The 23,962-nt window shown below is 32.5% G+C and overlaps 4 protein-coding genes across 5 annotated transcripts; 2 read left to right on the forward strand and 2 right to left on the reverse strand.

The window, feature by feature from the left end:
- Positions 1 to 1,032: 1,032 nt before the first annotated feature.
- LOC142518823 (protein trichome birefringence-like 39) lies at positions 1,033 to 6,540 on the forward strand. The gene is given in 6 exon segments (XM_075621642.1): positions 1,033 to 1,260; positions 1,262 to 1,356; positions 1,664 to 1,835; positions 5,446 to 5,621; positions 5,824 to 5,982; positions 6,069 to 6,540. Coding segments are annotated over 6 exon segments (1,083 nt in total). The 5' UTR covers positions 1,033 to 1,068; the 3' UTR covers positions 6,358 to 6,540.
- Positions 6,541 to 7,696: 1,156 nt separating this feature from the next.
- On the reverse strand, positions 7,697 to 8,344 carry LOC142518824 (signaling peptide TAXIMIN 1). Its single transcript, XM_075621643.1, has 2 exons — positions 8,015 to 8,344; positions 7,697 to 7,894 (listed from the first exon to the last, which is right to left on the reverse strand). The coding sequence occupies exons 1-2, from the start codon at positions 8,119 to 8,121 to the stop codon at positions 7,771 to 7,773; spliced, it is 231 nt and encodes a 76-aa protein (XP_075477758.1). The 5' UTR covers positions 8,122 to 8,344; the 3' UTR covers positions 7,697 to 7,770.
- A 627-nt stretch (positions 8,345 to 8,971) lies between these two features.
- On the reverse strand, positions 8,972 to 11,663 carry LOC142519189 (uncharacterized). Its single transcript, XM_075622126.1, has 7 exons — positions 11,206 to 11,663; positions 10,603 to 10,844; positions 10,429 to 10,525; positions 9,966 to 10,149; positions 9,674 to 9,755; positions 9,501 to 9,555; positions 8,972 to 9,383 (listed from the first exon to the last, which is right to left on the reverse strand). Exons 1-7 carry the CDS (start codon positions 11,599 to 11,601, stop codon positions 9,315 to 9,317), a joined length of 1,125 nt encoding a protein of 374 aa, XP_075478241.1. The 5' UTR covers positions 11,602 to 11,663; the 3' UTR covers positions 8,972 to 9,314.
- A 9,389-nt stretch (positions 11,664 to 21,052) lies between these two features.
- Positions 21,053 to 22,833, forward strand: LOC142519114 (transcription factor PCF5-like). 2 transcript variants are annotated; one of them, XM_075622038.1, is made up of 2 exons: positions 21,053 to 22,540; positions 22,654 to 22,833. In XM_075622038.1, exon 1 carries the CDS (start codon positions 21,619 to 21,621, stop codon positions 22,489 to 22,491), a length of 873 nt encoding a protein of 290 aa, XP_075478153.1. In that variant the 5' UTR covers positions 21,053 to 21,618; the 3' UTR covers positions 22,492 to 22,540; positions 22,654 to 22,833. The 2 variants fall into 2 exon arrangements, with proteins under 2 accessions (XP_075478153.1, XP_075478154.1); XM_075622039.1 differs by having other exon boundaries at positions 22,668 to 22,833.
- The last annotated feature ends 1,129 nt before the right edge of the window (positions 22,834 to 23,962 follow it).

Raw genomic sequence — 23,962 nt, forward strand, 5'->3', positions numbered from 1 at the left:
TTACACAATCTGATAGAAGTATATTTCTAACTTTTTTTTATCCCAAATATATTTTAAAAGGCATAAAAAATAATTAAAACAAACCGTACGAGAAAAATAGGCACCTGTTTTATTTTCATGTGTATTTTTTTTTCCTCTGGTTTTTTTTTTTTTTTGATAAAAAAATACTTAAAAGGGGGCAAAATACGCCTTGTCTGCTGAGAGGTAGGTGAGGAAGTGGAGTGGATATTTTAGAAATTCTTCTTCTTCTTTTTTTTTTTTTGAGAAATCTTGAATTTTTATTGTTTTTCTTCGAACATGGAAAAACCTCGTGTTTACAATAGCATCAATGCATAAATCTTTGCCAAAAACTTGTATGAGACGGTCTCACGGGTCTTATTTGTGAGACAGACATCTTATTTGGGTCACCCATGAAAAAATATTACTTTTAATACTAAGAGTATTACTTTTTATTGTAAATATGGGTAGGGTTGACCCGTCTTACAAATTATGATCCGTGATACGGTCTCACGTTAGACTCACTCTAAATATTTACATAAGTTTCCAAAGTTGTAGTCCCTACACTGATCAAACCTCATCGATATTGGAAATGCCAAACATGTCACTATTTAATATTTATATGAAATTCATTTATTATTTATTATCTAATCAAAATGACCATATTTTCATATGGTTGAAGTATTATTTTATCTATGATAGAGGAAGTTATTTATTTTAAAAGTTTATGGTACTATGATATATATAGTTCCTCGCTTGCAACATCGTTGATGAAACAAAATAGCTTATTATTCATCACCTCAACACTAGAATAGTCGATTCAAGTAGTCGCAAGAAAATTGATGACAAAATATATAGTTAGCAATAAAAAAAATTTATAGGTAAATTAATAAATTTAATATGCATTAATATCCAAAGACATTTAAGATAAACAATAAATTATAAAAGAATCCATCAAAAAATTTATTGATTTAATTTATTTAATTAAATAAATAATAATATATTAAAAAATTCACAATTAGAATTCCCTAGTTCAAATTTGAAGCCACAACTTCAAATTTATGATTCGACATGGTTTTGTTTCTATTAAGAGCCCTGTTTGTAGCAGCTTTCTTGTTTTCACATGAGACGAAGGCGGAGGAATACCTCAACACCACCACCTCCGCCGGGGTCGGCAGAAAGCTGGCCGGAGGGTGCAACATTTTCCAGGGAAAATGGGTTTACGATGCCACCTATCCTCTCTATGACTTCTCGACTTGTCCTATTTATAGACGACGAATTCAACTGCCTCAAGTACAAGAGACCTGATCGCGAGTACCTGAAATATAGATGGCAGCCTTTCTCCTGCAACTTACCGGGGTACGTAACTAGCTATAATACCAGTACTCTCTCTCCGTTCCCCGCGCCATAATCACAGATGTGATCCAATATTTGATCAAAGGAAGAGACTTGAACGGGTAACTGGGCAAAAGTTAACCAGAACAGCAGGCTGTTGCAACATTACAGAACATTACGAATTTCATGAATAATTTTAATCGCAGTCTGTTTTATCTTTCTTGAACAGTATATAAAAAGAGTGTTTATTGTGTAACTTTTGCTCTGTCCTTCTAATTTTATTTTCCATATTCTTGAATTGTGCTAAATAAATGAGTTGAATGAATTTCAGTTTTAATGGGGTGAATTTCTTGGAGAAATGGAGGGGGAAGAAGATCATGTTTGTTGGGGATTCACTGAGCTTCAATATGTGGCAGTCATTGAGTTGCATGATTCATTCATCGGTACCTAGTGCTAGGACATCACTCTTCAAAAGAGAAGGCCTAGCTCAGCTCACTTTTCTGGTAAATTTTGATTCTGATGCTAACTTTTTAATATTTACCGACAAATCTATGTTACACCGAGAATAGATTTTCTGGTTTTTGCTTTGTATAAGATAATCGGTCGATCCATCACTTGAAAATGAAAAATGTGAGCCGATCACAAACACATCGAGAGTAGAACTTTCGGTGTAACATAGACTCATCTCACAACTTGTATAGATTCATTGCATTGATTGAATCATGATTTCATAACTTATTCCAACAATCAAAAAACTTCAGCACAGAAAATAAACATTCGGGAAACTCTGTTCGCTTTAAACAAGACTTTAGCTTCGTGAGCATAGAAAACCAGGCCAGGTTGAAGTTTGGGAGAGACGTGAGGTCGATCCCTGTTATTGTAAAAACTTCCATTAAAATAAAATAAAATAAAAAAGGGTTCGAATTATTCCGAAACTAACTGGACATCACAAACCAGGATGTAGAAGAATCGTTATGAATCAATGGAAAATATATAAAATCGTGTTTCCAAAAATGAAAGATCCTTTTCTATCCTCTTTTGATTATTCTTTGTTACTTTAGAGAACGTTTATCTTCATTTTGGAGGTTCTGTTATCCACTGCTCCACTTAAAGTCGAGATACCTTTAAATCAAATTTATCCAAAAAGAAAAAATAATGAATTGGCTTTTGCATAGTGCATGCATGTGTTTTCTTTTTCCCCTTGTGTCATCTTCAACCACAAATCTATTTTGGTGCAAATTTTAAAGTAAAATAATGCGATTTCTGCACCAAATACAACATTTATCTCCAACTCATTTACTTCAAATCTTACGCTCAACAAAATATTCTCAAAATATTCTTTTTATTTTACATATATTAATTATTATATTTTATTTAATATATTTTAATTATGACTAATGTTTTATTATTAATAAATTTAAATAATAATATGTGTTTTATTATTTAATATATTCGATTACTTCTTTTATATTTGTATTTGAATTATGTGTTTTAAGTTGTACTTGTATTTCAATTATCTTTTTCAATTTATTTATGAATTGTATTGTTATATTAATTTTTTACATTGTATTAAAAGTATATTAATTATAAATCATTAAATCAAAATACTCTTTTATTATTAATAATTAACATAAATAAATAAAATTTTAAAAATCAACAATTATTATTTTTAAATTTATATTATTAAATATCTAATTATTAAAATATAAAATAAATATTATATTATTATTTAAATAATATTTATATTTTTTAATACTAATATTTATAGTAAATACAAATAAAAAACATTTAAAAAAATAAAAAAAATAAAAACCTCTACGCCAAATTTCGCGTAGTTGGAAGGATTTTGGCTGCACCACACCATTTTGGTGCAACTTTAGAAAAACACTATTTTGGTACAGCTTTGGAGATGGTTTTATAACAAGGTAAAGTTACCGGTTTGTATTATGAATATTTTGTTGCTTTTGAGTCCTTCAATCATGGTATCATAACATGTAAGAAACATAATTATAATCTAACACAAAAAATACCCATCATTAGGTGAAGAATCATGATTAATTTTGAAATCGAGTCTGAATTTATTGATAGAAATGTTATATATACAATGAGAGTTACACACACGATTTGCTTTTGAGATTACAAAAGTATCGCAAATATAATTTTGAAATTAAAATACATTTAAGATAAATTTGTAATTTCAAAAACAATATATATTCATATATGTAAGTCTAGTTGTATATATAACATTATTACTTTTGTCCGGAGGTAGTACCAGAGGTAGGGGTGGGAAAAAATACCGAAATACAGAAAAACCGTACCGAAAAAAATACCGAACTTATCGAAAAAATCGGTATACCGAAAATTCGGTACGGTATCATACCGTATCATACCGTACCGAAATTTTCGGTATCGGTATCGGTACGGAATATTTTTTTCTATACCGAAATACCGAAAATAATTTATTATTATTATTATTTTTAAAAATTTAAGTTAGGTATACCGAAAAAATTGTCGGTGTACCGAAAACATGTTTTCGGTATACCGACAATTTTTTCGATATACCGACAAAATTTTCGGTGTCGGTACGGTAACGGTATGAACTTTTTTCATACCGAAAATTTGGTATACCGAATGTGCGGTATACCGAATTTCCGGTATCGGTATCGGTATGAAAAAATTCCATACCGATGTTTTCGGTACGGTATATGATACCGTAGTTCAGTACAGTATATCGTACCGTACTCACCCCTAACAAGAGGAAAAAGAATTGGATTACTGCCAAATTAATGTCGGGTGTGTGCCTTTATTGTGTGATATAATAATCATTTCAGTAACTACAATATAAAATTTCTAGTTTTTTTTTTCTCAACGACATTAATTTTACATTAAATAAGTCACTAAAAAGTGTGTGGTAATTTAGTTTTATATGAAAAGGTCAGACCCGCATTTAAAATTTTAAAATTTCTTACACTGAGAATTTTTTGTCACCTATACTCCTGGTGTGGCATAATTCCTCAGATGAGACAAATTGCACACTTTCGTAATTCAAGCAATATAATTATCCAGTTTTTATATATTGCATGTTCATCTGAATATATATGTGAGCATCGCTGAAATGTTATTTACATATTCATCATATCAAAGTTGTACATCTAATAAATAAATGTCACGTCAAAGATGCTTACATAAATTTTCAATATGAATATACTACATATCAAAATTATATATTTATCATCTTAATTTATCATATGATTAAATGTTTATATATAACATAGATAGTTGATAGAGTTTGATTTTAGACGCCAATTTTGACTTTAGATTGATAATTGATTCAAAATCATTAATTATGAAATCGACCTTAGTCAGTATTATTGGAATATCAAAGATATCAAAGTCACGTAATGTAAATATCTTACTAAATATATAATACTTTAGGGTTCAATCAATTATTATTATTTTTTTTTAATGAGAAGACAGGCAAGAATTGGGGTGGTGGCTACATCAAGTCCAATAATGGTTGACACATTTTTTGTCATGAAACACTTGGGTTTAATTCTCGTGTATATATAGATATAGATATATATCTCCCTACCCGTGGTTAGGATGTAGGAACGGGAAAGCCGACCCATGTAGCTAGGGACGGGTACGTGGAGTGGGGTTTGGTCCAAATTAGAATAAATTTGACCATGGGATGTTGATCGAGCTCTGGTGGTATACAAGCAAAGTCGTCTAATGGTTCATACCCCGCTTTGTTTAATGTTTCCTCTTGCTTAATTTTGGGTGTTCGATGGAGAAATTAAACTAAAGTGCCACTTTTCTTGATCGGAATTTATACAAGTGTTATTTGCTTGTAGGCAAAAACTTGTGTGAGACGGTCTTACAGTTGTATTTTGTGAGACAAATCTCTTATTTAGGCAATCCATAAAAAATATTACTTTTTATGTTAAGAGTATTAATTTTTATTGTGAATATCGGTAGGGTTGATCCGTTTCACATATAAAGATTCGTGAGACCGTCTTACAAAAGACCTACACTTGCTTGCAATGTCAGAAGCACCTAAAAAAAATCTTAATTAACATAATATGGACTGACTAGATTTAAATTTTTATACAGGATTATGGGGTAAATTTGCTACTTCATCGGACTCAATACCTAGCAGACTTGGAGAGCCAACAAGCGGGTCGAGTTCTGAAGCTTGATTCAATTAAAAATGGCGATGCATGGAGAGGTATGGACGTGTTGATTTTCAACTCCTGGCATTGGTGGACTCACACCGGAAGTTCTAAGCCGTAAGATCTCCATGCAAAATTTAACAAAAATTGAAATATATACGACTAAAACTGTAATTTGTTAATATAATGATCAAATAAAAAAACATTTGTTCCGTGTGAAGTAACAATGATTGTTTGAATGTTTTCCTGATTAATGATGAATTTGTTGTATAAAGGCATAATTTCTTTGATATATATAGTTTGGTCTTGAATATTGCAGATGGGATTATATGGAAGAGGGAGGGAAATTGTTCAAAGATATGAACCGTTTGATTGCGTATTATAAAGGGATGACAACTTGGGCAAGATGGGTCAACAAAAACATTGATCCTTCCAAAACTAAAGTCTTCTTCCAAGGAATTTCCCCCATGCATTATGTGTAAGCATTCCTCTCTTAACGTCATGTATGATGATTGAGTGAAGCCTCATCGCGTATATAATGCAATGTAAATCGAAAATTCTCAGGGGAAAGGATTGGAACGAGCCATCGAAGACGTGTGTAGGGGAAACACAACCATTTTTCGGAGTAAAATATCCAGCAGGAACCCCGATGGCTTCAGTAGTATTGAACAAAGTGCTGAGCCGAATCAAGAAACCTGTATATTTACTCGATATCACACTATTGTCGCAGTATCGAAAAGATGCACACCCCGTTTACTACGGGCTGCATAATGGCTTGGATTGCAGCCACTGGTGCCTCCCTGGATTGCCGGATACCTGGAATCTGCTGCTCTACACTGCCCTCTTCACTTGAATATATATGATTGAATTACTTGGTAAGTGAAAATTAATTTTATCATAGGGATTTCATTCTTCATGCGTTTGTGTTGTAATAATCTATGAATTGATTTGGCATTGCCTGAGTCACATGGAATGAATAGTTGGCTTTCCAACAAGATCTACGAAATCGAGTCATCCATACCGTTGTAAAGTTTTAGCAGCGATGTTTCTTGTCATTCGATCTGTATAGAAATCACAGGCATACTCCACACAAAACTATTAGGCTTCACCACAACTTTTTAAATTAAAATAACGAAAACAACCTTATTCCACAAACGAACTACCACAAGACAATCCTATACTATAAAAACATATTCTAATATAATCTAACTAATTAAAAAAGTTGGAATGATAAAATAAATATTTAACCTTTAATGGTACCCCATGAAATCAGCCATCAGGATAGGAACATGGAAACCCATACTGCAGTCATTGGGACACGTGTCAGTCCTTGGGGTATTTGGACTGCTGACAAAAAGCGGCAGATACTACGGGAAGGAAGAAAGTAGATGCCCAGAAAGGTTTGGAAGAAAAGAAAGCCTCGCATGAGAAGGTAAACCAGTTTCTCTATGCTCACTTGATGCATTTGAGTTTATTATTATTCTCATCTATTTATTTATTTATTTATGTGTATGCTTAATTGACGTTTGGTTTCACACAGAGAGAGATGGGAGCAACATTTGAAACGAGGGAGGAAAGGGAAGCGCCCACAGAAAAGTCATGTCATCGGGGAGCTGAAGATGAACAAATGCCAAGGCCGGGGAGCGGCAGCGGCGGCTTTCGGGCCATTGGCGAAACTTTAATGGAAATTAGGCAGACAATTAAGGACCTACTTGTTGGGCAGTACCCAATTCAAGTTCTGGAACAGAAGGATTGTGGGTCCAAGGATAGAGAAGGTGAAGTATATCGTGGAGCTGGAGAAGGGATTTAGATCATGTTCATATCTCGGAAGTCCCCCTTTCGGATGCTTTTGTATTGCTGTAAAATAGTTAGTGCTGAACAGGGAATAATTTTGTGTGTATAAAGAAAGCATAGCGTCCAAAGTTCGGTTCTTCAGTTTATCAAGAAATATTTCAAGTCTTAGTTACAAAGAATAATTAAGAATCCATGATTTTCTCACAATTATCGTGAGATGATGATTATCGTGGACACTGCTTACGGATTGTCATCTCTCTCTCTCTCAACAAAGATTTAACTTCGACAGAAAAGAGCGACAATTATACCATTTGAAGGAGGAAAAAATACATGTAGGTAATCGAGTAGCACTGGGGCTAGTTGCAGTAATTCAAGAAGGAAACAAACAGATGGTCGGCTAAAAAATTCAACAAAATAAACAAGAAATTAATAATAAGAACTATCCCGATACAAGGAAAAAACGAAAAAAATATCAGCAAGGGATTTTAGAAGTAAACCACTCCATCACATGAATGGGAGCTTTGATGAGCTCCAGCGCCAACTCCACCAGCACCGTCACGCACAAGCAACACGGGCATATGCAGCTCAATGTCAACCTATTTCCACGATCAACACAACAATTCCCGCATCAATAAATATATTTGGAATTACAAAACAAAAACAGAGCATGATACAGTGATCATCAAAAAATTTAAAAAGAAGCCAAGGGACTTCACCCGACAATCCAGACGAGTATACCGACGAGGGAGACGAGTAGGGAAAGAAACGCAAATGGAAGACCCAATAGGAAGCCCAAAGGCCTGCAATCCCCATCGCAACACATAATACGATCTTCTGAAGACAGAACAACTGAACTTCAAATTCCTTCCTGGGTTCTCGTTATTATTTCTTGAAATCCCCCGGTGAAACTGAGGTGGCTTATATAATTGGGTTTTGTTCTCGTTTTTGGTCATTTGTCTTCCGAGTAGGAGCGACAATTAAAAGCCACGTTCAATGGCTTATAAATTAAGCAAGCAACACCGAAGATTTCATCATACTCATCTCTAGATAACATTCATCTCCGTACGTAATCTGTTATTAATAAAATAAATTATTACAAACACTGTATAAAAATACCATCTCATTAACAATATATTTATATATAATCTGATTTCCCAAGTTTACATATTATTATTTTTAAATCCAATTATATTTTTATAATTTTACCTCGAACTAAAAAACTTATTATAATAATGATAAAAATTCAGCAGAAGATGCGTGAGTTCCGATCGACATAAGCTGTATATTATAACAGCTCATTATAGACAAAAATTTGTGTGAAACGATATCGTATTTTGTGAGACGGATCTATTATTTGGACCATCTATGAAAAAATATTACTTTTATACTAAAAATATTACTTTTTATTATGAATATTGATAAAATTGACCGGTCTCACAGAAGAGACTTACTCGTCAGTGTAATACATCACAATTATTATCCAAACCTTATTTCGTGTCAGCTTGGGGGTTGTCCCTGGCTCTGAATATAAATTGAATACTGGTAGTTTAAAATATATACACGTAAATTGTATTCTCGCAAAAAAATCTTTCAGAACACAGACTAAAAATCTCGAATGGTTCTCTTTTAGAAGAGTCGTATAATTTGATTTTGTTGCTCTGAATTACCGTTAATGTCACATAAGGATTGAATGATGATGATTATAAAACAACTTGATTTAGATTATTTGAAATACGTATCATTACAGACTCTAAATATAATCACCAGAATTAAGCAATCTCACCCACGTCTACACTAAAAGCCCAGATACAGTTGGTTTCGACATTAACGAAACCATGGGGGACCAAAGGTGTTTCTGATAACGGGGAGATGAGCCACTAGCATTGTTATCGCTTAAACTTGAGGGACCAAGAGCATATCATTCCATTTTGTAACGCCCGACAGATAAAAACAGTATGCCATCAAGAATGACATCCATTCTTGCAATTTCAGAGTCCAATCCATCACAATCATTGTTTATATCTCTCTGTCCAAACTTGAATTTCTTTGTTCCATAGAAATTATGCAAGAAAGCCTGTTGTACACCTGCAATAATATTTCATTACGGAATCACATTCCAGCCAAATTTTGAAAAAGACCCTCGAAAGCTCGTTTCTTCCGGTAAACAAACATAGTTTGACATAACTATTAAGAATGGCATACTTCAGAAAGTTTGCTGTTTTCCTCCACTTTGGTTGTGGTGGATGATGGATCATACCTAGAAAACACAGTAACATTGTTAGTCTGACGCATTTTTGAATTCAACGGTACTTGAAGAGCCCAGAGATATTTTCCCAACTCATAGATATAGTTCATCCAAGTGTACTAATCCTTACCATTCCTGTGGAATACCGGCTTCCTCACGAGCTGAATAGTTGAAAGGCCCTTTTAGCTCCACGTTATATTCATCCAGAATGTCTGTTAGATGATCAAGAGAAAGTTAGAGAGAATGCCCTCAACATCTCTTATTTTCCAACAAAAAAGTGGTGAGTGCAATTGACTGTCTTTTGATTACGGATGAATCTTGAAAGACCCATATAAAACCTACAATGACTATTACGACTCACCGGGTGAGGTGTACCACAGAAAGTCCAGAATAAATAGTATTTAGAGAGAACAGACTCGGACCTTTGAAAGTAGTGCAAGGGGTGCGGCACATTCTTTGGCAGACTGAAACGAACCAATAAACACCAACTGCTACATGTGCAATTTCTTCATCAGCTATCTTTGCAACAATATCTGAGGTCCTGTGATCTCCGAAGCCTATCAGCTTTTTGACAAGTCGAGGCCCAGCATCCAGTCCTCTAGCCTCCTACAATGGAGACAAAAACAGTCGTTTCTAAGTAAACAAAGATATGGAATATTTGCTTCACTGTTTTCAAAAGTATCGACTACAAACAACATAAAAAGTCAGCTGTAAAAGTTAGTTCTTTTAAGCGTTTGAAGCTTGACTGACTCAGAGGAACTAGCAAACTACTCCATGAAATTAAAACAGGCAAAAGATTTATCATGTGATCAAGCAAATCAATGTTATTGTTTCGGTGTTATTATTTACAGTTATAATGATTCTGTTGAGGAACTAAGAGAGCACCTGAACCAATGGAATCACTGCAAGCCGTGCAGTAACATCCCCGGATGATTTCTCACACTCCCTCCATAGAAAGCTATGAGCAGGCATGTCACCATAGCTACTCAGAAAAGGAACATATAATCAACGTTTAGCAAAATAGCCAGTCCTTATTTCCCGAGTTTGATATATCACTACCTGAATCCAAGTTCTTCCAGTCTCTGTGAACACCATGTGAAATGTCGGCTCTCGTCATCAGCCACATGAGCAAAATCAGCAAAGAACCCTTCTCCAAGAAGCTCCATGAATGGAGAAAATCGAACAACAGTATCCCATGCCAAATCAATTGCATTTAGCTCCACGTGAGCAAGATTGTGAAGCATATACGCATTAAGAGGCAAACCCGAGCTCTTGGGGGGAGGAATTTCTTTAGGGGAAACCTGAACCAAAGACGTTGAGAGTGCCAACATATACAAACCAAACACTCCAATCAGTCAGTCACAGTTCAATATTACCAATCATTTGGCATAAGCACTGACCAAATCAACATTAGCATAAAAAACACGAAACAAGATAAATAAAGCAAAAGGATGATTGTTACGAATTATAACAGAAACTCTGGACTGCTTGGGAGTAAAATACGATTTGAAACCGTCCTGTTTAAATAATTTATGTACATCAGGGCAAGCTTAAATGTGGTTAAAGGGTTTAACAACAAAATAGCCAGGGAAAAAAGGCAAAATTTTTAAAACATGAAGTATTTATTACAACAAAAAATAACAAATGGAACAAAATAACTACCAGCAGTGGTTTTGTAGGGCGAGCAGGCGCGAGGGGTGCATCAGAAACTCCCACGGGAAGACCCTTTTCTCTCCATTTCGCAAAAGCCAAATGAGAAAGCTTAGCTTTTATAAGGGGGTCAGCAGTGGAAAGAACCACCCCGCCCATTTCCGCTAACGAAGCGCATGAATTGAGAGAGGGAAAAGAATGAGTGGCAATTTCAGTTTCATGGGGTTCTTGAATTGGACCATTGGGCCCCCAATACCGGTGATCGTTGAGTGGGCTGCGCCGCCAGTGGTGGAGGCCGGACCACTGAGGGTGGCCGTGTAGTGGTGGGTATTCGGTGGAAGTGGAAGAGGAGAAGGCGCGGATGAATTTGAGTGGTGAATTGAATTTTGGAGCCACCATGGACAGCATTGCTCTCGGCCGAAGCGAGCTCCGGCGGATCTTTGCTAATTGTTTGGGCTATTTTATTTTTATTATATCCGATTTTTTATTCAAAAATTATTATATTAGTTTTACTTGGAAATAAAAATAATTTGTTTTGTCTTTATTGTTATTCCTTTTATTATTTTTGAAATAATCAAGATTTAATTTAATTTGTATCACTCTTCAAATACATTTAACTAATTGATTAGATTTAATGTAGCTCGCGTAGTTTCTAAAAATTAGTATTTTTATTATTCATTTGACTTATATTTAAATGAGGATCAAAATATAATTATAAAAAATAATGAGGGACTACACTGTAATTTTAATATATAAATTAAAAAATAAAAGAATAAAAAAATGAACTCAATAAGAATTGAACATATAACCTAAACCCCAAAAAACAATGATTCTATCCGCTGAACTACATATAACTTGCATTACAATTTTAACATTTTATTAATATATATAATTATTAAAACAGACCATGACACCAAAGTTAGTTACTCTAGGTGTCTCAAACTTAATAAGATAGTATAGAAGTATAGATTAATGGATACGATATATTATTTAATGATATACGAGGTAATGTCTATTATTTTATTATTATTCAAAATAAAATCAAGTAGTAATTATGAATTTTAATTTATATCCTGAAAACATATTTTCATAAATATCTTATAACCATCCCAAACAAAAGCATATATTATCTAACTATTTGTTTATGGATCGGTCTATAGAGTTCATTCATATATTAGATTTGTAACAGATATTTGATCGATGCATATCGAATAACCGGATGTATTTGAAATTCATCACTTCAATTTCAAAAATATGTAGATTAATTTATAATCGACCAATTCGATTTACTAACAATCAAATCCAAGATTTCTTTAAACCAACGAACGGAGACATGTTAATATTTATGATTTTCCAGGCACGAATCAATGGCCATTACATTAGAAGCGACGGCGAGGCGGAGCTGGTTCCGAGTCGTGATGATGAGGATCGGGTCCGGCGGGTGCTTCTCTCAAGAACCTTTCAACTCCATTCTTATGTGAGATATTTGCTTTAACATTCGAGAAATCGAATCCAAGTTTACGAAGAAGTTGTTGGCTGTCCATGGGTTCCTTGTGCAATAGGACTCGAGAGGATAAATTCATGGGAAGTGCGCAAAACAACAGGAAGAATGTTGCAAACACGTTGATTTTGGTCCAAATAGCCATTTTCCGAGACAAAAGGAAGTGTCGACTTCGGTTTAATTTATATGAAAACCATGTTTATTAAGGAATACTGAGTTTCAATGAAGATTATAGGAATTTAAAAGAATTAATCTGTTGACTTTTTTTTTTTTTTGTTTTTGATTCGTTGAATAAGCTTTCCATTTCGACAATTTTTATCGAACAAATGTTGGTGTAATTTGAATTTGAGTTACAGTTATTCTTAATTTATTTAAAGATACATAAATCCCATGTTATGGTCAAAGAACCCAATTCAGATAATATGACTGTGCAGCTAATCTAGTTCCAAATTCAAAACAAAATCACATAATATGACGACAAAAATTTGTGTGAGACGGTTTAACGTGTCGTCTTTTGTGATACGGATATCTTATTTGGGTTATCCATGGAAAAATATTATTTTTTATGTTAAGAGTATTAATTTTTATTGTGAATATCGGTAGGGTTGACCTGTCTCACAGATAAAGATTCGTGAGACCCTCTCACAAGAGATATGCTCTAATATGACTATGAATTCAACTTTGCACTTTTTGTCCACAAAATCTATGATTCATAATTTACATATTTCTCCAATAAAAATTATTATAGTATATATTATTAAAATTATAATTCAATAAATATATCATAAACGTAACTAAAATATAATGATAAAAATCTAAAAATGATAATTTTATTTTTATTTAGATTTAAGTTAAAGTAGAACTCGAAAAATCACGAAACTTATCAAAAATGTCTAAGAGCATAAACTTTAAGTGGTTGGATCACACAAGTTGGAAAAATGGAGAATGGCATGATTCCGGTCCTCCGCAAATAGTACCTCGGAGCTTCGGTGACAGATCCAATATATTTTTTATTTTATTGTATATTGAGCAATATATTAATTTTTTTTTTTGTATATTTGATTTATTTATTGAATTGTATTTTTTAATATATAATCATAAAATAATATAGATAGATAGATAAATAAATATAATATTTTTATATATTTTAATCGATAAAATACCATTGAAATTAAAAAATTTGTATCCACTATTGACTATATCCGATGGGAGTGGAAGAGGAAACGCAGGGAAGAATTTGAGGGGGTGGATTGAATTTTTGAGCCGCTGTGGACAGCATTGCTCTCTACCGAAGCGAGCTCCGGCAAATCTTCGCAAATTGTTTGGGCTATTTTATTTTATTTATATTTATAAAGTAATATTATATTCTGATTTTTTACTAAAAAAAGTATTATATTCGTTTATTTGAAAATAATGATTTACTAACAATCAACTCCAAAATTTATTTAAACCAACGTTTATCGAACAATTTGGGACATTGGAAAGAGTGGGGACATTATACTATTTACGATCTCCCGCGCATGTACCAATGAGCGTTACATTAGAAGCGACGGTCGGGGTGGAATCGGCTCACCACTCCGGGGGGGAGGAATCGGCTCATCACTGCGGGGTGGTGGAATCGGCTCACGACTCCGGGGGGGAGGGATCGGCTCCGAGTAGTGACGATGAGGATCGGGTACGAAGGGTGCTTCTCTCAAGAACCTTTCAACTCCATTCATTATTTTGAAATTGGAGAAATCGATCCCAAGTTTACGAAGAAGTTGTTGGTTATCCGTGAGTTCTATGTTCAATAGGACACGAGAGGACAAGTACATGGGAAGTGCGCAAAACAACACGAAGAATGTTGCAAACACTTTAATTGTGGTCCAATTAGTCGTTTTCATCATTTGCAGTCGAAGCAAATTTAAAGGAAGTATTGAAGTTGGTGAAATTCTAAGCATGAGGGAACATATTTATATAAAAACCACGTTGAATGGGGAATAATGAATTTTAATGAAGATTATACATAATTTGGTAGATTACATCAAATCAATTAATGCATATTACGTGATTTTGTTGACTTCTGAGTTTTGATTGCAAATGGGAATTAATGCGATGAAAAGCTAATTCCCAATTTCGACAAATTTTTTTTTTCTTGAAAATTAGATAGATTATGTCTTACTTAAAGTTACTTGCTCAAAATGTTTGGGCGCAAACGAACATAACTTTGATGTGAGAGACAACAATTAAAAAAATTATGTCTCTCTGTGAGAAGATGTCAATAACCTTTTAATTGTAAGACGAGTCAATTTTGTCCATATTTATAATAAAAAAATAATATTTTTCATCAGTGATCCAAATAAAATATATATCACACATGAGTTTTTGTGATTAAAAAATGAGTCTAACTTTGCACTATTGTTGGCAGAATCTATGATTCGTAAATATATATTTCACCAAAAATAATTGCAAAAGGTTAATCTCACAAGCATAAACCAAAATATAATCTCAAGCTACGATTTTAAAAAACAATTGAAGTTCGCAAAAAATAAAGGCAAAAACTTGTGTGATATTGTCTCACGAGTCGTATTTTGTTAAACGAGTCTCTTATTTGGATCATCCATGAAAAAATATAACTTTTTATGCTAAGAGTATTATTTTTTATTGTGAATATCAGTAGAGTTGACTACTCTCACAAATAAAGATTCATGACATCATCTCAAAAGAGACCTACTCAAAAATATTAACGTCCCATGGCCATTTCAATTCTTATTAAGCATAGATTTTTATTTATGCATTTGTCACTTCCCCTACCAGCTTTCTTGTTTTTAGCAATTATAGAGTACCCAAACGCCTAAAAAAATGTAATTTACGCATTATTCAGAATTCTTCCAAGCTAGTCCAAATGTTCTTCCCTGATCTAGTATATTCCATTTGGAATTAAAATAAACTATTTGCTGAATTTTATAGTAGATAAATCTTGATTTAATTTATCATTACTATTTGCTGATTATGATAAATGTATATTTATTTAGAAAATAAACCAAGTTCTTCAATACAAATCTCTCTGTTAAATAATATAAAGTTGTGCTTGATTGATGAATTTAAATGTATTCAAATATTTTTTGTTGCTTAGAAAAATAAGACTATAACTTTACTACTTAATATTTCGCGCTAATTATAATGAATTTCAAGTTCATATAATAATATTGTTAATTTGAAATTCATTTACTTTGTGTTGTTAATATGTAAATAAATAATATGTAAATTTAAAATTTGATCTATTGTTTACTATAAACAAATCAAAATTCTCGAAAAAAATGGATGTCAGTGTAAATTGAAAAACAAAATTGAACGGCCTATAGATCAATTATGGCCCAATAATTTAAAAATGATTCTAAATCTTTATATGCATTTTATACGTTAATATACATATCAATAACCTTTTAATCCAAAGTTCATCTCAAACGTGCTAATTTCCAAAGATATACAAAGTAATAGATTCATATTTTGTATGAAACAAAATGAGATCCGAAGCTGACGTGATACTCCTATGTGTAGTGCGACATCAGTGCTCTCAATTAAAGATGACCAAATAACGCGATTAAATCCAATTCTGACAACATAAAATACTAACATTGAAAAAAAAATGAGAAAATTTGCAATTTGCCCCAATAATAATAATAACAATTATAATAATTGTGACCGGAGAAGTCTTCTATTATCTTATATTAAACATAATTTTTAAATTTTTAAAAATATATATTTAAAATTGAACGTTTTTGTTTGAGAAACAAATGATATATTATCTCTTTTTTACCAGTAATTTTCATGCTGCACTTTGTGGAATCCACTTTAATTATAAGCTAATAATGATTGACCAAAATCAAAATCGAATAAAAAAGAAGTAAATTAAAGGATGCGTATGGAAGGACCACATTGATTGATTGGCGTTTGCGTCCTTCTATTGCTTTCTCAAGCACGCGAGTTGTACCATTTTGAAGGCGTGTGAATGTACAAGCATCATAATTATATCACACACTTATTTTGAGTTTTTCGGGACATATATCTAGTTGACATAAACTCGTATGAAACCATGTCACAAATAAATTTTATTAGATAAATATCTGATCTGACTCAAATTTACCAAAAAATATCATTTTTTTTTGTTTCAAAAAGTTTTGTTTTCATTATAATTATAGATCAAATCAACCTATATCACTGATAAAAATCTGTAAAATCGTATCATAAACGACACACTCATTTAAAGTTCAAGCCATCCGACGTGCCAGGGTACATATTTATTTAACAATTGTTGTATCTTTCACTAATGACCAAATAATTCTAGGTGGAGGAAGAAATAATTTTAATTAAATAAAAAAATATTTTACATTTTATTATATTATATTGCATGCCATATGTCAGGCAAGCCATGACAAGGGAGATACTTTTGTGATATAAATTAAAAAAAAAAAGTTAAAAAAAAGTGAACCGTATTTCCAATCATGTAAATTTGATATATGTTGTAATTAAAATTATTGCTCTAAACATACCGTAATGAAAAAATAGTAAAGGCTATATATAAACTATACCTCTAAGTTTTCTATGGTCATACATTAAAGCTCCAAATTACTAAATTAGGTGTTGGTCACATTTCGTATTACGAATCTCATGGGTATTAGTCAAGTATTCTAAAAAGTAATAGACCGACGATCACTCATTGCTAAGCCGCCTTAACCTTTCTTCACTCATAAATATATAATTATTCTTATTCATCTTTATATTTATCTAACATGCATTATACAATCCTCGGAAATATATATATATATGTATATGTATATGTTATGTAGGTGTGTATCGTGGGTGTGATGGCTAGCTGGGTATAATAATAAATAAATAAAAGAAATTGCAAGTTGTCTGGAAGATAGGGACATGTCAACATTTTGTGTTGCAGAGTCATAAGTTGCATGATTTTGCAGAATAATATTCAGTGGACATTGGATCTAACGACGTTACATAAATCTTAAATTCAAAACTGTCAGAAACCCTGCATCCTCCGTCAGATGCATCCTTTTCCTTGTAAGATTACATTCACACACAGTCATTCATATAATACAGCCACCCCCCCTCTCTCTTTCATACAACAAATAAAGATTTTCACTTTGTATTGGAGCGGTCATGGATATCATCGTCACAAAGAGTGTATAAATCGAAAGACAAAATATAGAACCTAAAATGAAAAGAAAATAGGAATCTCTAGTCTTAGAATCGAGTTGGATATTTGATTAATTAATATCTTTTTTTTTATTTATTGATTTTGTCTTTTCTTTAATCTACATGAGGTCATGCTCTTCAAGTTAGTGAAGTTTTTTCTTTGTAATTAGACCTAACAAGAATGAAATCATGCTCTGTAGGATTTGAACCTATGACATCGGGTTTTGGAGATCCACGTTCTATCGAACTGAACTAAGAACGCTTTCAACTCACGGTAGATACGATTGTAAAGAAAAATGATTCTTGTTGTACCCTCAATAAATTTTGTTTTTAATATTTTTTTAAAGAAAACTTGATATTTAATTTTGAAATATTAAATATGTTGGAGACGATAATTATTGATTAATAAATAAAATTCATCATTTAACAGGCCATGTACTGTTGGCGGAAATAGGTCAAGGAAAGGGTAAAATGGGATGCAAAAAAATGCTCGAAAGCTAAAGCACGACTCCTTTCATGCTTTTCTTTTTCATCTAATTAAAGCGTGCGTTAAAGGAAAAGGAATTTCGAGCTTTTGACTGTGTGTGTAGATATTCTTTAGTCTCACACATACACACACACAATATATATATAGTTAATTGAATCGAATGATTTGGTTAATTGTGCTCCATCACCTACTTTATCAGAGTCAATAAAATACTTTATTTTCATTTTTGGGCGAAGATCGAAATAAATTCCATTTTAAAGTAACTACATATAAAATTCGATTATTTTTCGATTAAAATATCAGTATATAGATAAAAACTTGTGTGAAACGGTCTCACAGATCGTATTTTGTGAGTCGAATCTCTTATTTGGGTCATCAATGAAAATGTATTACTTTTTATGCTAATAGTAATACTTTTTAATGTGAATAACAGTAGGACTCGTCTCACAGATAAAGATTCGTGAGAATATATCACAAGAGCCCTATTCCACTATATATAGACCCTAGCTTGCACAAACATGTATGATTTGAGTAGAGGTGAAATTCTATGGAATATAGTTAATGTTTATCAGATCTTATTTTTCTTTAATGTATAAGAATTATTATATCGCGTAAAGTGATTTACATATCTACTAAATACCTAGAGTTTATTAATTACTTAAGGCTAGTAAATTAAATGTGGGTGTGTTAATGTGTTATTAGAGGTAAGGTCTGGTAAATGTAGAGCTTGTTATTGGTTCGATTTATAAGATATTTAGAAATTTATAAATATTATTTATAACAAAAATTATAATAATAAATTGAAGCATGCAAATGTACAACACAACTAGGGGAAAAAATACTGAAATTTTCAATATAACGATGTTATGGTATCGAAATTTTCGGTATACCAAATATTTCGGTATAATATGGTAATGATACCGAAATTTTTGGCATGATAGCAGTATAGAATTTGAAAATATTTGATATATACTGAGATATCGAAATTTCGAAACAATATATATTATTTTTAAATGATAAATTTATAAAATTTAAAAAAATATAAGGTTTTTTCAGTATAAAATAATATATACCGATATCATATCGAAATCTCGATATATCGCAAAATATTGGTATAATCGGTATGTTAGTTATACATACCGAAAAAATGCAGAAAGTTTCGACACGGTACGTTATGCAGTTTATTTGGGTACGGTACGATATACAACCCCTAAGCATAACTCAACAATAAACGACTAGATTCTAAATTTAACTTTATGACTACATAGAGTGGAATAGAACATTTAATTTGTTAGTACCTAAACAAAATTATGCGCCCGATTTTTATTAAATTTATTTATATAGCTATAATGGTGTAGGAATTGAGCAAAGATTACATCGTATGTATGTATCTCATGTGCTAAGTAGCATTAATTAAGCAATTATATATACTTATACGTTCCGAGGATATTTTATTTTCACCAAATTTTTTATTTGTTTTTTCACGCGACCCTGCTCTATTTTATTTTGAAATAATGTCTACACACACACACACATATGTCTTGAAAACAAATTATTATTATTAATCTCAAATTTTCAATGTTTTAATTTGATCTTGTATATTTGTTTCTTTGTGTGCGTGCGTTTGTTTTTTCTTGTTGAAATTTTGTTATATAGAAAAATATACAAATACATATTTGCAGTTTACCCTTATTTTCGAATGATAAGTTGGGAATACTTGGCATTAAGATGTAAATCCACTTTAAAAAAAATATGATTTGATAAAAGAGCATAGAATTTGAGTTGACACTTATAAAGAACTAAAAAATTAATAATAATGCAAAAAAGAGAAAAGAGATATATCAAGAAATCTTTATCAAGTTTCAATGTGAGTGGGTGAGAAGTGCAGTCGAGGGCCCTTTAAGAAACATAAAATTACATTTGAACCCCCAAAAGCAAACTAATTTGCAAAAAATAAAAATGAAAACAAGGAAAACAAATATAGGGAAGGAGAGAGTTCTGGCAGCAATTGAATAAACTATTATTATGTAGATGGACCCGCAATTGCTTTTTTATGTGAGCAAAAAACTTGTGTGAGACGGTCTTACTTGTCGTATCTTGTTAGACGGATCTTTTATTTGAGTCATCTATGAAAAAATATTACTTTTTATATTGAGAGTATTACTTTTTATTATGAATATCGGTAGGGCTGACCCGTCTCACAGATAAAGATTCGTGAGACCGTATCACAAGATACCTACTCTTTTAAGTGTGCAATAGGAAAATCTTAGGTTAACAAGTAGCTTGCAAACTTAATTAATTAGGTAAACTATACTTGACAAACTTCGTGCGACGGTCTCACATCAGAAGTGTTTTTAGGAAAAATCGAATACATGACTATCGACTAAATTTTCACTTATTCAACCAACTCAGACACCACAAAGACAAATAAACTAATGTTATCTTAGATATATGATGATTGGATACCTCGAATCAAGGATGTATAGGCCATAATTTAATTTGTTCTAAGAATATGAATCAAATATCTATCCATTCGATTTTTTTTAGACGAAATGATATAGTTTAAAACAGAAAATATGGACCGAATTTAAATGATTTTTTTTACAGAATGCCATAAATACAGTTAGCCTCATAATTATATGCCTTCACTTCATATTATATATAACACCTGCTGTTCCATTCGTTCTGTACCATTTTGTTCCAACCTTACCCTTTCTTATCTTAGCAAAATTTCTTTCTCACAAACTCAGATCTTTATATTTCTGTCTCCGCCATATATTGCCTTGATTTGAATCTCTATCCGGAAGCCATAATTTATCTATCATATTTTCTTTGAGAAATAAAATATTAACTTAATGTTTGTCTTTACTTTCACCAGCTTGTTTTTGAGATAGGGATTTCTCAGTAGGGTTTTCTGGGGATCAACATCACCAACAGCGGCACAGTAGAAGGACCAGATTCACAGGTTAAGGGTTGCAGTTGCTGTACTCTAGCTATAAACTGCAAAGCAAACCTCTTCAAGATTAGGTCAAGAAAAGAAAAGCCCAGAGGAGGGGGAAAAAAGAAAAAGGTGAATCAAAAGCTGAAATTCATAGAGCTTGATTTTGAGTTTGCAAATTTAAGGAGCTCTTTAGTCAGGTGGAATCATCAGTGCCCATAAAAAGGAGAAAATCCCTCTAGCTCGCGTCAAGAAAATTAAAGATCCAGTTATGAGCCGACAATTACAAGAACTGGAATAATAATTATGAAAGGGAGCGAGATAGTTCAAGTTCAAGGTGGGCATATTATCCGAGCTACTGGCCGGAAAGATCGACACAGCAAAGTTTTCACGGCGAAAGGTCCCAGGGATCGTAGGGTGAGGCTATCTGCCCACACCGCTATTCAATTCTACGACGTTCAAGACCGGTTAGGCTATGACCGGCCGAGCAAAGTCTTGGATTGGTTGATCCAGAAGGCGAAAAACGCCATAAATCAGCTAAATGAGCTACCTCCTTGGAACCCCAGTACGGATAACGTAGTTCCTCCAAGCTCAGATTCAAATCCGAGCTCTGGTGAGCTAGCACAAGACCAGACAGAAATCCATCCCGAAAATACAAGTAATAGTAATCCAAGCACCAGTACCTGTTCATTTATGCACGCTGCAGATGTGAACCCGATGAAATCTTTGTTCCCTACAAATTCTATGAATTTTCCTGATTTTCCGAACGAAGGGATTCTTCCTCGAGCTTCACTCCAGGCGGAAGATCTTGGCCTCTCTCTTCAATCTTTACAGGCTTATCAAAACAGTGAGAATCATTGTCACAACCCACTTCTTCCGGGTTCGAATTTAATGGGATTTCAAGATAGTTTCCAAAGAACAAGTGATAGCTGGAATACCGGTAGTGGAAACATGGAGCAGGGATATTTTCCTCAGGGATTTGCATTTTCTCAAAGGGATCTCCTTCAGTCCAACTTATTCACCCACGCCTGGAATGAGAGGCCATTTTCTGTCGCAGACCACAATTATCAACAGCCCCGGGGCCGCCAGCAAACTTCGGATTCCGGGAACCATTTCGACTTGGGGTTTCATGTTGCAGCTCCATTTTATGCCGAAGATGGTGAAGGAATGAATCGGTGATAAAGAGTTGCAAGGACAAGTTACATTGTGTTCTTCATCTATTTATCAGGTAGCTTAATTTATTTTTTTATATAATAATTATTTTTTGATGTGATATGCCATGATCTGCTCGCCACAATTCATCTAACTTTTGTTATTTTGATTGATTTGATGGTTTTGCAGTGTTTTTGTTGCAGCTGATTTGTTTCACCAATTCCGGCAGATAAAAGAGAAGAAACTATCATTTATGTGCTGCCAAACAATTATTGTATCTGACAAATAATGTTCAATCAATTATTTTTGCTCTATTGGACTAGTATTGAGTGATATTATATGTTTTTTTCCCCTTCTTATATTCAATCTTTTAATTTTTTATACATGTATTTTTTCTATGCAGTATTTCAATTTCATATACTAATAATTTTAAAATTACAAAATTATAGACGTTTTTTTCACATAAATCACGTGTAAGTTTAAATTTGTGGAATAAAACCTCAAAGTTGATTGTTATTATTGACAATTAATCGTTGAAAAAAAAGATTACTATACTTATTTTTGTTCAAAAAAAGAGAAATCGGAGCAGCTTCGACTATGTTAGGACATAAATTTAATCAGAAGAGACAATATTTTTTTTAAAAAAAATTGAATCATAATTAGCTAGGTTAGAAAAATCTCTTAGTTTATGCATTAATTGTATAAAAAAAATTTATGAGATATTTTGTGATAGATTAGTATCTTGGAAATTCTGTCGTTTTGGAATATTTATAGACGTTAAAGAGTATGTTTTTTTGTGAGACGGTCTCACGGATATTTATCTGTGATATGGGTCAATCCTACCGATATTCACAATAAAAAGTAATACTTTTAGCATAAAAAATAATACTTTTTCATAGATGACTCAAATAAGAGATATGTCTCACAAAATACGACACGTGAGACCGTCTCACACGAGTTTTTGCCGATGTTAAAATATAAACAAAATCAACGTCAGAATGAAATTAAAGTAGCATGACGAGTTGATAAATTATGCATTTGGCAATTCATAGTTGATGTGATCACGTTATCAAAGCAAGGTGAGTAAGTGGGAGCGAACTTGATACTTTCAAGTTTCAACTATTTTGTGTTCTAAAAAAAAACTTAGATAAGATCCTCTCTCGAGTTAATTTTATTATATGAATTTCCAACTCGATTCGCTCCATGACAATATGTTTCTTGCTATGAAAAAATATTATTTTTCATTTTAAATATGAATTGGATCATCACTTTTTATGGATATAGATATATGAGACCATCTCATGAGATAATTATTTTTTGTCCACTTTGAAATATGAAAATTGTACATAAGATAATACGATATTTACCACAATTTATTGTATTTTGAGAAGATTTTCTGGATATTAATTTTCTAACAGTTTCAATAATTCAGAGCATTTGGTCCTTAGGGGGCAACTAAGACCTCTCTCGCAATAGATCCTCCATAGAGAATAAGAAC

Source organism: Primulina tabacum, chromosome 11 (assembly GCF_025594145.1).
Source record: "Primulina tabacum isolate GXHZ01 chromosome 11, ASM2559414v2, whole genome shotgun sequence".
NCBI classification, from domain to species: Eukaryota; Viridiplantae; Streptophyta; class Magnoliopsida; order Lamiales; family Gesneriaceae; genus Primulina; species Primulina tabacum.

Bases quoted from the DNA above. Each gene is read 5' to 3' on its own strand.
- LOC142519114 (XM_075622038.1), top strand. From the start codon at position 21,619: ATGAAAGGGAGCGAGATAGTTCAAGTTCAAGGTGGGCATATTATCCGA.
- LOC142519189 (XM_075622126.1), bottom strand. From the start codon at position 11,601: ATGCTGTCCATGGTGGCTCCAAAATTCAATTCACCACTCAAATTCATC. The intron at 10,526-10,602 runs GTAGTGATATAT...TTTTCTGAGTAG, and splicing joins CTGGAAGAACTTGGATTCAG to CTATGGTGACATGCCTGCTC. The intron at 9,556-9,673 runs GTAAGGATTAGT...TGTGTTTTCTAG, and splicing joins GCCGGTATTCCACAGGAATG to GTATGATCCATCATCCACCA.
- LOC142518824 (XM_075621643.1), bottom strand. From the start codon at position 8,121: ATGTGTTGCGATGGGGATTGCAGGCCTTTGGGCTTCCTATTGGGTCTT. The intron at 7,895-8,014 runs GTGAAGTCCCTT...TCGTGGAAATAG, and splicing joins ATACTCGTCTGGATTGTCGG to GTTGACATTGAGCTGCATAT.